Source organism: Cetorhinus maximus, chromosome 5 (assembly GCF_964194155.1).
Source record: "Cetorhinus maximus chromosome 5, sCetMax3.hap1.1, whole genome shotgun sequence".
Classification (NCBI taxonomy): Eukaryota; Metazoa; Chordata; class Chondrichthyes; order Lamniformes; family Cetorhinidae; genus Cetorhinus; species Cetorhinus maximus.
The window spans coordinates 115,886,916-115,901,528 of record NC_135883.1 but is presented as its reverse complement, the minus strand read 5'-3'; the positions used below and the strand labels follow the sequence as shown (position 1 = coordinate 115,901,528).

Here is a 14,613-nt window from a genome sequence, read left to right as displayed (position 1 = left end):
ACATTTGAATTCTTCCAATCAGATTACTACTCCTGTCACAGTACTGAAATGGCTCTTATCAAAGACACGAATGATATCTTATGTGACTACGACAAAGGTGAACTACCCTCATCAACCTGTCTACAGCTTTTGACACAGTCTGATGCTGTCCTATTCAAACACTGCTCCAGCTAGGTGGGATTGCACTCACCTTGTGTCATTCTTATCTAATTGCAACCAAAATAATCTGCAATGCGTATTCTTCCCACTCCTGCACCGTTACCTGTGGTGTGCCTAAGGATCTATCCTTAGCCCCGACTATTTATCATCCATGTGCTGGCCCTCAGCAACATCATACAAAAACAAAACATCAGGTTCCATATCAACACTGACAACACCCACTCCACCTCACCATCACCTTTTTCAACCCCTCCACTGTATCTAAATTGTCAGACTGCCTGTCCAGCATCCAATACTGGATGAGAAATTTATTCCAATTAAGTATTGTGAAGACTGAAGCTATTGTCTTTGGTCCATTCCCTAGTCACTGACAACATACTGTTCGCAATCTTGGTGTCGTGTTTGACTGCAAAATGAGTTTTTAAACCACAAAGCTACACCATCACTAAGATCACCTACTTCCTCCTCTATAACGTCTCCTGACTGTCCTTGTTTCAGTTCACCATTTACTGACACCCTCATCCATTCCTTTGTTACCCCTACACTTGTGGCTCAATGCACTCCTAGCAGTCTCCCATGTTCCACCCTTTGCAAACTTCTGTCATCCAAAAGACTGATGCTCTTGTCCTAATTCACACCAGGTCCCGATCACCCATCATCCCCATGCTTGCTGATCTATGCTGGCTTCCAGGCTAAGCAATACTTCAATTTTTAAATTCTCATCCTCATTTACAAGTCTTTCCACAACCTCGTGCCTCCCCAACTCTAATCTCCTCCAACCACAGAACCCTCAAAAATCTGTGATCCTTTAATTCTGGTCTCTTGAGCAGTCCCGATTTTAATTGCTCAACTACTGGTGGCTGTACCTTCAGCTGCCAAGGCCCTGAGCTGTAACACTCCCTCCCTAAACCTCTCTGCTTCTCTCTTCCTTGAAGATAATCCTTAAAACTTACCTTATTGACTAAGATTTTGGTTATCTGCCCAATATCCCTTGATGCAGCCCAGTTCCAAATTTTGCTTTTCTGAAGCTGTATTAATACAAGGTTCTTTTTTGAAACAGCGCCTCGAGATTGCTTAAATCCACCCGAGAGGATAAACGTGGTCTCAGTTTAATGTCTCATCTGGAAAATAGCACCTTCACACAGTGCTGCACTCCCAGGGTATGGTGATAGACTGTTAATCCAAAAATTATGCTCAAATCTTTGGATTCGGGTTTGAACCCGCAACCTTCTGATTGAGAGGTGAGAGCACTACCATAGCCACAGCTGACACATTTAAAAAAAAGTCACACAATAAAAAAAACACAACGATTAAACAAACCATTGGAACTCATTCAGGTTTTACTGAACAAATTAGCTGGATAAATATTCACAATTGAAGCCAATATTCAGTATTAATATTAAATAATTTTAAATTTATTCACATAAGCACTGCTTATAAAACGTAGTTATCATGTTTTGGCTATCTGCAGTACAGGGACAGGCTGTTCCTCAATTTCATTCATTTTTAGTATAGCCTCATGTTCTGCTATCAAAATAATGTCAGGACAGTAGATATTATGTGTTACATCATTGCATATAGATAACAGATAATCTAAGAATGAACAGAAGACTAACCCATTTAAAACAGAAATTGTGTTTCCAAAGCATGTATGAACTAGATCTCATACAACAATAAATGTTCATTTTAAATCAACAACTCTATTTTAAAGTGGTATGCAGCCTCTCAACTTGAAGAATGAAAGGCATTTTCATCTAACTACTCCAAAAACTGCTTACTGAATTTAATTCAAATCTCTCATTGAATAATGTGTTTTTCTCTCATGCATTTTCCCCTCTCTACATGAGGTTATTTCTATTTTTATAACCTTATTTGTAAAATTTTCCCATTGAACATATCTCAAAGGTGGTTCCAATTCCAAAGATTGTGTTTTACCTTGTTTCCAAGCACTAAGAAAGTTTTTTTTTCAGAATGATTATTACAGTCTGGTTTCCCTGCTGAGAATCTCACACTGAATTCTCGCTACACAGTCTGCTTGCTGCATGTTGCTGCAAATTTTGCCTCTTTGGGTGCCAACACCAAGGATTGTAGACTTCTCAAAGTCACAAATCTTGATGGAAAACATTTATTCTTCCCTCCCACCTATCCCAACATATCCACAATGTGCAGTAGCACTACAAGAGACAGAACATCAGGAAAGCTTGGATTGCAGAAGCTAGGAGCCCACTTCACAAAGTCAATATATATGGGGATTTTTAAAAAAAGTATTTATTTGGTATTGAGATTGAGATATCCCCAAAATATAAAACAGGAATTCTGATTTGAAACTCAGTATAGGTGCCTGTGTTTTTTAATCTCAATGACATAATAAAAATTCACACAGCATTCTTTGAAATCACATTTTCTTTTAAGTAACGCTTAAAAATGCAATGCTAAACACTGTTTTCAGAACTACTCTTAAAACATAAAATCTTATTATTTCTTGTCTCTCCTCAAGGGGATTGCAATTCAGAAGTGAGGAACTGATGTTAAATTTGCAGAGCCTTGGTCAGACGCTATATGGCATATGGTGTTCAGTTTTGGACATTGAGCCCCAGGAATGATGTATTAGACATGGAAGAGAGCGTAGATGTACCAGAATTCACTTTCTAGCGCTGGTTGTATAATTGACGAAAGGTCAGAGACCTGAAATGTTAACTCTTTCACTCCTAACAGATGCTGCCAGACTTGCTGAGTATTTCCAGCATCTGCAGTATTTTATACTTGTTTCGTTGATTGGTGTTGGCTGAGAGATAAATATCAGCCAGGAGAACTTTCCCACTCTTTTTTGAATAATGCCATGGGATCTTTTACATCCTTCTGATAGGACAAATGAGGTCTGGGGTATAAAGTTGTCCTGGGAAGTAACGCACAATGAGTCATGGCATTTTGACCTCTACCAAATTTTATTTCGTTTACTGACCAGAACTGGTTGCTGATTGAATAATAGCACAAAATGGACAATAGCCAAAGTGAATTTATAGCCCAAAGTCTCATCTGGAAAATGCACCTCTCCTTGTACAGCACTCCTTCAGTACTACAGTGATGTGTCAGTATAGATTATGTGTTCAAATCCCTGGAGTAGCAATTGAGTCCAAAACTTCTAACTCAGAGGTGAGAGGCAAATCTAGCACAGTTAGCTGGAATGCATTCCCTGCTCCCCCACCCCAAAAGAGTAAAATTTTCAATCATAATAATACAACAAAACATTCAATTACTTTGAACTCTTATGAATGTGCTGCCTTCAATCTACAACTGCCATGCTAGCTGTTTCAGGCATCACAGTTGCACAACAGACAGTCACTTGAGAATGGCAAGGTGTGTCCAGGTACTTTAGAACCGTATGCTGGAACTGCTGACAGTCAATCACCATATCTGTCTTGCAACATGATAGATTTCCAATGTGTTCAGCAAGAAGAATGTTTGTACTAAGTAGCAAGATGCCAGTGCTTTACTCCATCACAGTAGGATTTATTACATTTATTTATTCATGGTATGTGGGTGTCACTTTTTATTTGGCCAGCATTTAATGCCCTTGAGAAGGTGGTGGTGAGCCACCTTCTTGAACAGTCGCAGCCCATGTGCTTTAGGAACACCCACAGTGCTGCTAGGAAGGGAGCTCCAGCTCCCTTCCTAACAGGGACCCAACGACTGAAGAAACAGCGTTATAATTCCAGGTCAGGATGGTGTGCGGCTTGGAGGGGATCCAAAAGGATAGCCTGTATTAGTGCACAGAATCAGTAGAATTATTTAAAGCACAAGTGGATTTTGAGGTTTGTCATAACCCCAGTTATCTGCACAGATTTGCATCACAGAGTCAAAATTAGTCTTGCACAAATCATGAGTCTTCCTCAGGTCACTGTTGTCTTCTTCAAAACAGTCCTCACTAACATTCTTTTGATCTGTGCCATTTATACCAATTTTAGCTGCATATGGATCATTCAAGTCAGCATTTACTGATTCACTGTCATCCACATCAGTATTAACTGGGTCAGCACCAATAATTTCTGAAGGAGCGTTGATCACTTCCATTCGTGTCGCATTTCCGCTCGTGTCAACTTCACAAATATTAGTCACCGCCTCCATTGATGTCAGGATACTTATATCGTTTTCCTCGGTTTTCATGCTTACATTGGTATATGTTTTTCCACGCATAATGTGTTGAGCCTAGAAATTCAATTACAAAATTAAATTTAAGTGAGTTGTGTAACAAGTGTCAAATGCATCTCATCCATTCAAAGGATTTCTTCATCTGTACTTATGAAATAAAATGCTTATGAATTAAAAAACCTATCATACAAAATAAAATATAAAATAAAACACCACTGCTTGTCTAATCTTTTGTTTAAGCTGCCCCGTATCTTTAATTAATTCTTTCCCCATGTGTAAGCTGTCCATTTGATTTTATTCCTTGACTACATTTGCTTTCATTAAATTGTTTATCGCACAATTTTCTTCATTTAGTTGTCTGGCTTAGCCTCACACTTTTAATTTTCTTCTAATCACGCCATCCTAGTTTGAACAGTAACATAGAAAAGTTACAGCACAGGAAACCATTCAGCCCATTGTGTCTGTGCCAGCTGAAAGAGTTCTCCAGCCTAATCTCACTTTCCAGTTCTTGGTTCATCACCTTGTGGGATACAGCACTTCAAATGCGTATCCAAGCACTTTTTAAAAGTGATGAAGGCTTCTGCCTCTATCATCCTTTCACAGGTAAGTTCCAGACTACCATTACTCTCTGGATGAAAATATTTCTCAACTCCTTTCTAAGCTTTCTGCGAATTTTTTAATACTAAACCTGGTTATTGATATCTCTGCTAAGGGAAATAGGTCCTTTTCTTAAAAAAAGAAATCTGCTTCCATTTTTTTAGGCCCTTTTTAATTTTGTACTCCTCAACAAAATCTCCCCTCAGCCCCCTCTGTTCCAAAGAAAACAATCCCAGTCCATCCAATCTTTCCTCATAGCTAAAATTCTTCATTCCTGGCAACATTCTCACAAATCTGAAATTAAAACAGAAAATGCTGGAAATGCTCAACAGGCATGACAGCATCTGTGGGAGAGAAACAGAGTTAATGTTACAGGTTGATGATCTTTCATCACATCTTCCAGGCTTGCTGAATATTCCCAGCATTTTCTGTTTTTATTTCAAATTTCCAGCATACAGGGTATTTTGCTTCTGTATTCTTGTAAATCTCCTTTGTATCCTCTCCAGTGTGATCACATTCTACCTGTAATGCGGTGGCTAAAACTGCAAGTAGTATTCTAGCTGTGGCCTAACTAGTGTTTGGTACAATTCTAGCATAACCTTCCTGCTGTTATATGCTATGGCTTGGCTAATAAAAGGTGTGTCTTGTTAACCACTTTATCTACCTGTCCTGTTAACTTCAAGGCTTTGAGGACATGCACACTAACATCCCTCCAATTCCACTACACCTCACAGTAGCCGGCCATTTATTGTGTATTCCCTTGCCTTGTTTGTCCTCCCCAAATGCATTATTTCACACTTCTCTGGCTTCAATCCCGCTTGCCACTTTTCTGCCCAGTTGACTAGTCTATTGATATCTTCCCACATCCTGCAGTTTTCTTCCTATCAACAACACAGCCAATTTTGAAATTCTTTACGATCTTCTTAATCTTGCTGTTTACATATAAACTGAAATCACTGTTCTATAACCGCTTTGCCAGAACATCAGCAATCTGCCTGCTCTGAGATAGCCTATTCTTGCATAATCTTAATGAATTGGGTACTAACATATCTGAACACAAAGGCACATACAATGACATTGCACAATAGTCAATACAATCTGAATTGGCAAATTCACAGTGTATGATATTCTGTTCCTGTTATCTTGGCATAACTTAAGTTTAAACACAAATAAATTGGTTCTTTCCACAAACAGAAAAAAAGTGCAGACTCACCAAATGCTTGGGTAATGCCTGCTGCTTCTTAAGAAAATAACAGACAAGTGTTATTGCAACCACCACCAGGATAATGAAAATAACAACTCCTCCTGAAATTGCAAGTGCAAGTTCTAAAAGACAAAGAATAAATAAATGTTTATCAATAGTACAACCAATATGTTGCAAGCAATTTTTGTGAAATATGCATATTTGAAGACAAAGGGCACAATTTAAAAAAAACATGAAATATTGAGATTTAACACTGAAATGCCTGCCCCCTTCAATAATCCAAACTAAATTTAAACATTGACCTCCAATGGGAGAGCATTCCATGGGATGCACCAGATGTCAACTTCACTAAACAGAAGATGGAATTTCAGGTGTAGTACAATCATTAAACATTTTCAATTTTTTTCTAATATGAACCAACTGAAAATGAATGAGCAAATAATTCAATATTATAGAAACTATACAACCCCTTGAATCTATTCCACCATTCAAATTATGATTTCGAGGGAGACCATTAACTTCTAAAAATAAATTCAAGCCCACAGTTATTAACTAAAAGATTTATGCAACAAGGTTTCAGGTTTTAAATGAGAAACTTTTACTGCACCAGGAATTGAACAAAGCAAGAACTGCTAACTTATCACTATATTATATCACTATATAAATACTTATTCTTTAAGCCTGAATATCTCAACGGTACACTACTCATTCTACTTCCACCCATTAGTTCCCTATACCGAACTGAGGGTTCCTTCGCTTCTCCTGGGAGCAAACCAAGGTGTGTTGCAGCTCCCAGAAACTAACTTTGATTCTCCTCAGTGTTCCCACTATTCTCCGAGATATGAGATTTCTTTGGGTCCTTCCACTAACATCTGGCTAGGCTACCCTCCAACTCTCCTTAAGCGCCTCACAATTGTGAGCAACCCAACTCAAGCAGGGGGTCTCCCTGCTTTCTTACTTAGTGATTCACAGAATTGTTATAGTGCAGGAGGCTATTCGGCCCATTGTGTCTGCACTAGATCTCCGAATGAACAATTCATCAGGAGCTATTCTCCTGCCTTTGCCACCAACCCCTCAGAACCCTGCACATTCTTCCTTTTCAGATAACAGTCAAATTCTCTTTTGAATGCTTTGATTGAACCTGTCATACTTGAACTAATACTTTTACCCACAACAAAAGGGTAGTACTTTGTGCAGAAAGTACACACTGCCCTTCAAAAAAAAATGTTACTACAAACTATTTTAGGTAACTGGAAGCAACTAGCTGGTCATCTAAGTTTCATGGTAAATATGCACGTGAAAGAATTATGCAGTGGCACTTCCCACTATAATTCCAAGTGAGGAGGGAATTTGAATCCACAATTTAAAGACACTAAAAATAAGTCAGGTACCACACAGCAGAGAAAAAAAACCCATGAGACAAACTAAGGATTTCTTTCACATAACTCCAATAAGCTGATTACAAAGCAGCATTAACAAAAACTAACTGGAATGAGGAACACAGGAACAACAGTAGGTTCTATAGTTTCTCAAGCGAGTTGCAACACTCAATTTGATCATGCCTGATTTTACATCGACTCAATTTATCTATCTTTGTTCCACATACCTTGATACTGTTACCTAATTAATATACATCAGTGGCAGTCTTGAAAATTTCAATTGGTCCATCCACAAATTTTTAGGGGAGTGAGTTCTAGGTTTCTACAATTATGTGCATGAAAAACTGCTTTCTCTCTTAAATGGCTTTACTCTAATTCTGCTCTTGTTCTGGATTCCCCCACCAGGGGAAACAGTTTGCTTGCATCAACCCTGTTGAATCCCTTGATCATTTTAAACACCTTGATTAGATCACCCTCAAACTTGTAAATTTAAAAATACAAATTATGCTCATAATTTAGTCCTTTAATTCTTGGTAATATTCTGGCGAATCTGCATTGTACTTCTTTCAAGGCCAATATATTTTTCTTGACATTCATGATTAAAACTGAATGTTGTGCTCTAGATGGGGCACTGAAGCATTGAAGACAACTGAGGCACCACTTCCTCACTTTTGAAATGAAACCCTCTTGAGAAAACATCTTTTGATTTCTGATCTCAGCCGTTTCCAAGTAACAACTGCTGGCAGCTTTCTCTCTTTGCCTGTTTCTGAGCTGTTCCAACGTGACAACTGCCTGTATCTGTGAGAAATTGTACCTCCCTGCAATCTACCCCCATGGCAATGTGGCACCTTTAGGATGTAGAGAGGATGTAGGCACCCCAGGTAGAGATTTCAGCTAATTAAATTCAATTCCCAAACCTGATATTTGATCTGAAAAATATATGGATACTTTAAGATAAAAGCAAAAAACTGCGGATGCTGGAAATCCAAAACAAGAATAAAAATACCTGGAAAAACTCAGCAGGTCTGGCAGCATCTGCGGAGAGGAACACAGTTAACGTTTCGAGTCCGAATGACCCTTCAACAGAACTAAGTAAAAATAGAAGAGGGGTGAAATATAAGCTAGTTTAAGGGAGGGGTGGGACAAGTAGAGCTGGATAGAGGGCCAGTGATAGGTGGAGATAACTAAAAGATGTCACAGACAAAAGGACAAAGAGGTGTTGAAGGTAGTGATATTATCTAAGGAATGTGCTAATTAAGGGTAGAAAGCAGGACAAGCAAGGTACAGATAGCCCTAGTGGGGGTGGGGTGGGGTGAAGGAATCAAAGAAGGTTAAAAGGTAGAGATAAAACAATGGGTGGAAATACATTAAAAAATAATGGAAGTAGGTGGGAAAAGAAAAATCTATATAAATTATTGGAAAAAATAAAAAAAAAGGGGGGGAATCGGAAAGAGGGTGGGGATGGAGGAGAGAGTTCATGATCTAAAATTGTTGAACTCAATATTCAGTCCGGAAGGCTGTAAAGTGTCTAGTCGGAAGATGAAGTGCTGTTCCTCCAGTTTGCGTTGAGCTTCACTGGAACAATGGAGCAAGCCAAGGACGGACATGTGGGCATGAGAGCAGGGTGGAGTGTTAAAATGGCAAGCAACAGGGAGGTCTGGGTAATGCTTGTGGACAGACCGACGGTGTTCTGCAAAGCGGTCACCCAGTCTGCGTTTGGCCTCTCCAATGTAGAGGAAACCGCAATGGGAGCAACGAATGCAGTAGACTAAGTTGAGGGAAGTGCAAGTGAAATTCTGCTTCACTTGAAAGGAGTGTTTGGGCCCTTGGACTGTGAGGAGGGGGGAAGTAAAGGGGCAGGTGTCGCACCTTCTGCGGTTGCATGGGAAGGTGCCGTGGGAGGGGGTTGAGGTGTAGGGGGTGAAGGAGGAGTGGACCAGGGTGTCCCGGAGAGAACGATCCCTGCGGAATGCCACCGGGGGGGTGAAGGGAAGATGTGTTTGGTGGTGACATCATGCTGGACATGGCAGAAATGGCGGAGGATGATCCTTTGAATGCGGAGGCTGGTGGGGTGATAAGTGAGGACAAGGGGGACCCTATCATGTTTCTGGGAGGGAGAAGGTGGTGTGAGGGCGGATGCGCGGGAGATGGGGCGGAGACGGTTAAGGGCCCTCCCACAACTCTTTCTCCGGTACAACGATGATTACTTCGGTGCTGCTTCATGCTCTCGTCTGGACCTGGAAAAATGTATTAATTTTGCTTCCAATTTCCACCCCTCCATTATTTTTACATGGTCCATCTCTGACACTTCCCTTCCCTCCCTTGACCTCTCTGTCTCAATTTCTGGTGATAGACTGTCCACCAATATCAATTACAAGCCTACCGACTCCCACAGCTACCTCGACTACAGCTCCTCACACCCCGCTTCCTGTAAGGACTCCATCCCATTCCCTCAGTTCCTTCATCTCCGTCACATCTGTTCTGATGATGCTACTTTCAAAAACAGTTCCTCTGACATGTCCTCCTCCTTCCTTAACCGAGTTTTTCCACCCACGGTGGTTGACAGGGCCCTTAAACGTGTCCGGCCCATCACCCGCGCATCCGCCCTTACACCTTCCTCTCCCTCCGAGAACCATGATAGGGTCCCCCTTGTCCTCACTTATCAACCCACCAGCCTTTGCGTTCAAAGGATCATCCTCCGCCATTTCCGCCTACTCCAGCATGATGCCACCACCAAACACATCTTCCCTTCACCCCACCTGGCGGCATTCCGCAGGGATCGTTCCCTCCGGGACACCCTGGTCCACTCCTCCATCACCCCCTACACCTCAACCCCCTCCCACGGCACCTTCCCATGCAACCGCAGAAGGTGCAACACCTGCCCCTTTAATTCCCCTCTCCTCACCGTCCAAGGGCCCAAACACTCCTTTCAAGTGAAGCAGCATTTCACTTGCACTTCCCTCAATTTAGTCTACTGCATTCGTTGCTCCCATTGTGGTTTTCTCTACATTGGAGAGGCCAAACGCAGACTAGGTGACCGCTTTGCAGAACACCTTCGGTCTGTCCGCAATCATTACCCAGACCTCCCTGTTGCTTGCCATTTCAACACTCCACCCTGCTCTCATGCCCACACGTCTGTCCTTGGCTTGCTGCATTGCTCCAGTGAAGCTCAACGCAAACTGGAGGAATGGCACCTGATCTTCCGACTAGGCACTTTACAGCCTTCCGGACTGAATATTGAGTTCAACAATTTTAGATCATGAACTCTCTCCTCCATCCCTACCCTTTTTCCGATCCCCCCTCCCTTTTTTTTTATTTTTTCCAATAATTTATATAGATTTTTCTTTTCCCACCTACTTCCATTATTTTTAAATGTATTTCCATCCATTGTTTTATCTCTACCTTTTAGCCTTTTTTGATTCCTTCACCCCACCCCACCTCCACTAGGGCTATCTGTACCTTGCTTGTCCTGCTTTCTACCCTTAATTAGCACATTCCTCAGATATCACCACCTCCAACACCTCTTTGGCCTTTTGTCTGTGACATCTTTTGGTTATCTCTGCCTATCACTGGTCCTCTATCCAGCTCTACTTGTCCCACCCCCCTCTTAAACTAGCTTATATTTCACCTCTCTTCTATTTTTACTTAGTTCTGTTGAAGGGTCATTCGGACTTGAAACGTTAACTGTGCTCCTCTCCGTAGATGCTGCCAGACCTGCTGAGTTTTTCCCAGGTATTTTTGTTTTTGTTTTGGATACTTTAAGACTTTCCCTTGTTCATTGGTTGCTTTCCAACTTTTCCTCAGCCTGGGAAATTACATGAATAACTTAAAACCCTTATGAAGACAACTTCGCCAAGAAACTCAGAATGGGCTTACTCATTGTTCAGTGTTATCCCACATCCAACACTGACCTTATTAAATAAACACAGGCCAACCTTTTAATGGCAATTACTTCAAGTCTGTTTACCAGCTTCTCACCAGGGGTTTGCATTCATCTTACATTTAACAATTCAATTCCCAAACTAAAAGTTATACTCCAAAAACATGAATCATGAAATGAGACACTTCTGCCACAATTTAGATCATGGCTGCTCTGAACCTTAACTCCATTTTCTACCTTTGGTCAATATCTTAATAACTTTGATAAAAAATTCTATTCACCTTAGCCTAAATGACCCAGTATTCACAGTCATTTTGGGGACTGGGTTTCATATTTCAACAAACCCTTGTGAAAAAGTGCTTCCTGATTTCACTGCTAATTGACCTAGCTTTAATTTTAAGATTATATCCCCTTGTTCTGGATTCTCCCCACCAGCATAAATAGTTTCCCTCTATCTCCTAAGGGATAAAGTCCCTTAATCATTTAAATACCTCAATTCAATTAAATTTCTACCTTCCAAATTGCAAGGAGATCAATTTAAATTTATAAGGTGTCCTTCTAATGACACCCTTTAAGACCAGCATAATTCTGGTGAACAAAAACAAAAATACCTGGAAAAACCCAGCAGGTCTGACAGCATCTGCGGAGAGGGACATAGTTGATATTTCAAGTCCGTATGACTCTTCATCAGAACTAAGACATATGGAAATGAGATGAAATATAAGCTGGTAGAAAGGGGTAGGACAGGAGAGCTCGATAGGGGGACAGTGATAGGTGGAGGCCAAGAAGAGACTGCCAAAGATGTCATAGACAAAAGGACAAAGGCGTGTTGACGGTGGTGATATTATCTAAAGGATGTGCTAATGGTGACATTAAGGGAAACAAGCTAGTGGCAGATGGCCCTAGTGCGGATGGAGTGGGGGGGGAGGGGGGGGGGGGGGGTTGAAATGGGCTAAAAGGTGGAGATGAAACAATAGATCGAAATAAATTTAAAAATAGGAGGGAAAAGAAAAAAATATAGTTGCAAAAAAATTATAAATTATTGGAAAAAGGGGGATCGGAAAGAGGGTGGGGATGGAGGAGAGAGTTCATGATCTGAAATTGTTGAAATCAATATTAAGTCCGGAAGACTGTAAAGTGCCTAATCGGAAAATGAGGTGCTGTTCCTCCAGTTTGCGTTGAGCTTCACTGGAACATTGCAGGAGGCCAAGGATGGACATGTGGGCATGAGAGCAGGGTGGTGTGTTGAAATGGCAAGCGACAGGGAGGTCTGGGTCCTGCTTGCAGACAGACCTAAGGTTCCGCAAAGCAGTCACCCACTCTGCGTTTGGTCTCTCCAATGTAGAGGAAACCGCATTGAGAGCAGCGAATGCAGTAGACTAAATTGAGGGAAGTGCAAGTGAAATTCTGCTTCACTTGAAAGGAGTGTTTGGGCCCTTGGACTGTGAGGAGGGGGAAAGTAAAGGGGCAGTTGTCGCACCTTCTGCGGTTGCATGGGAAGGTGCCGTGGGAGGGGGGTTGAGGTGTGGACCAGGGTGTGCTGGAGGGAATGATCCCTGCTAAAGCTGCCAATGGGGGTGAAGGGAAGATGTATTTGGTGGTAGCATCATGCTGGAGTTGGCGGAAATGACGGAGGATGATCCTTTGAACGCGGAGGCTGGTGGGGTGATAAGTGAGGACAAGGGGGACCCTATCATGGTTCTGGGAGGGAGAGGAAGTTGTGAAGGCGGATGTGCAGGAGATGGGCTGGACACGGTTGAGGGCCCTTGTCAACCACCGTGGGTGGAAAAACTGGGTTAAGGAAGAAGGAGGACATGTCAGAGGAACTGTTTTGGAAAGTGGCATCATCAGAACAGATGCGACGGAGGCGAAGGAACTGAGAGAATGGGATGGAGTCCTTACAGGAAGCAGGGCGTGAGGAGTTGTAGTCGAGGTAGCTGTGGGAGTCGGTAGGCTGTTAATGAATATTGGTGGACAGTCTATCACCAGAAATTGAGACTGAGAGGTCAAGGAAGGGAAGGGAAGTGTCAGTGATGGACCACGTGAGAATGATGGAGGGTGGAAATTGGAAGCAAAATTAATACATTTTTCCAGATCCAGATGAGAGCATGAAGCAGCACTGAGGCAGTCATCGATGTACCGGAGAAAGAGTTGTGGGAGGGGGCCTGAGTAGGACTGGAACAAGGAATGTTCCACATACCCCATAAAGAGACAGGCATAACTGAGGCCCATGTGGGTACCCATAGCCACACCTTTTATTTGGAAGAAGTGAGACGAGTTTAAGGAGAAATTGTTCAGTGAGAGAATAAGTTCAATCAGACGGAGGAGAGTAGTGGCGGATGGGGATTGTTCGGGCCTCTGTTCAAGGAAGAAGCAGAGAGCCCTCAGAATCTGCACTGTACCTCTCTCAAGTTCAATACAGCTTGATGTTCCACGGCCAGAACTGAAAGTGATTCTCCAGATAGGATTTTGCCAAGGCTCTGTACAACAATAATCATTTTCACACTTTTGCATTCCGAACATCTTGAGATATAAAGGGCATTATAATATTCTACTAGTCTGTTTCTACCTGTGCACTAACTTCTAGTGATGTGCATATGGATACCTAAATTACTTTGCTTTTCTGCAACTAATCTCTCATTATTAGGAATTTTTTCTTCTTTGTCTTTTTCAGATCCAATGTGGATGGCCTCACACCATCTGCTATAGTTTTGCACATTTTTCATAGTCCGTCTACCTGGAACACAACTTACTGTGCTTCCTAACTTAGTGTCATCTGCAAACGTGAATATACAGCTCTCCATTCCTTCATTTAAGTCATTAATATATATGGTGAAAAGCTAAGGTCCCATGCATCGATCTTTGAGGAACACCATTGGTCGCATCATTTCAGAGAGCAAATACTTTAACTATTATCTGTCTATTGCCTCTCAACCATTTACTGACCTACGTCACAAGGTTACTTCCAATTCTATGTTATCATTTTTGCTAATAATGTCTTGCGTGGAACATTAATGAAACTCCATATACCTTAGCCAGCTCCCTATATTCAATGATCGTGATATCCACAAAAAAAAGACATTAGTCAGATGACCTACCATGACAAATCCATATTTACTCTCTTTGATCAATTGATCCCTGCTTAATTGCTCATTATGCAATGTTATATTCTGCATATAGTCACACCAGTTCTGCAATGAGTTATAAAATGGAGCTTGCGTTTCCTAGGTTAGGCAGCTTTTTCT

General features: G+C 41.5%; 1 protein-coding gene across 1 annotated transcript in view; it reads right to left on the bottom strand.

Moving 5' to 3' along the window:
* Positions 1–1,552: 1,552 nt before the first annotated feature.
* LOC144680864 (uncharacterized) overlaps positions 1,553–14,613 on the bottom strand; it is a 55,323-nt gene continuing 42,262 nt past the window's right edge. The window contains exons 7-8 of the mRNA XM_078542340.1: positions 6,119–6,231; positions 1,553–4,365 (exon numbers count right to left, since the gene is read on the bottom strand). Of these exons, the coding sequence (XP_078398466.1) occupies positions 3,949–4,365; positions 6,119–6,231 (530 nt within the window). The 3' untranslated portion in view covers positions 1,553–3,948. The remainder of the gene's footprint in view (positions 4,366–6,118; positions 6,232–14,613) is intronic.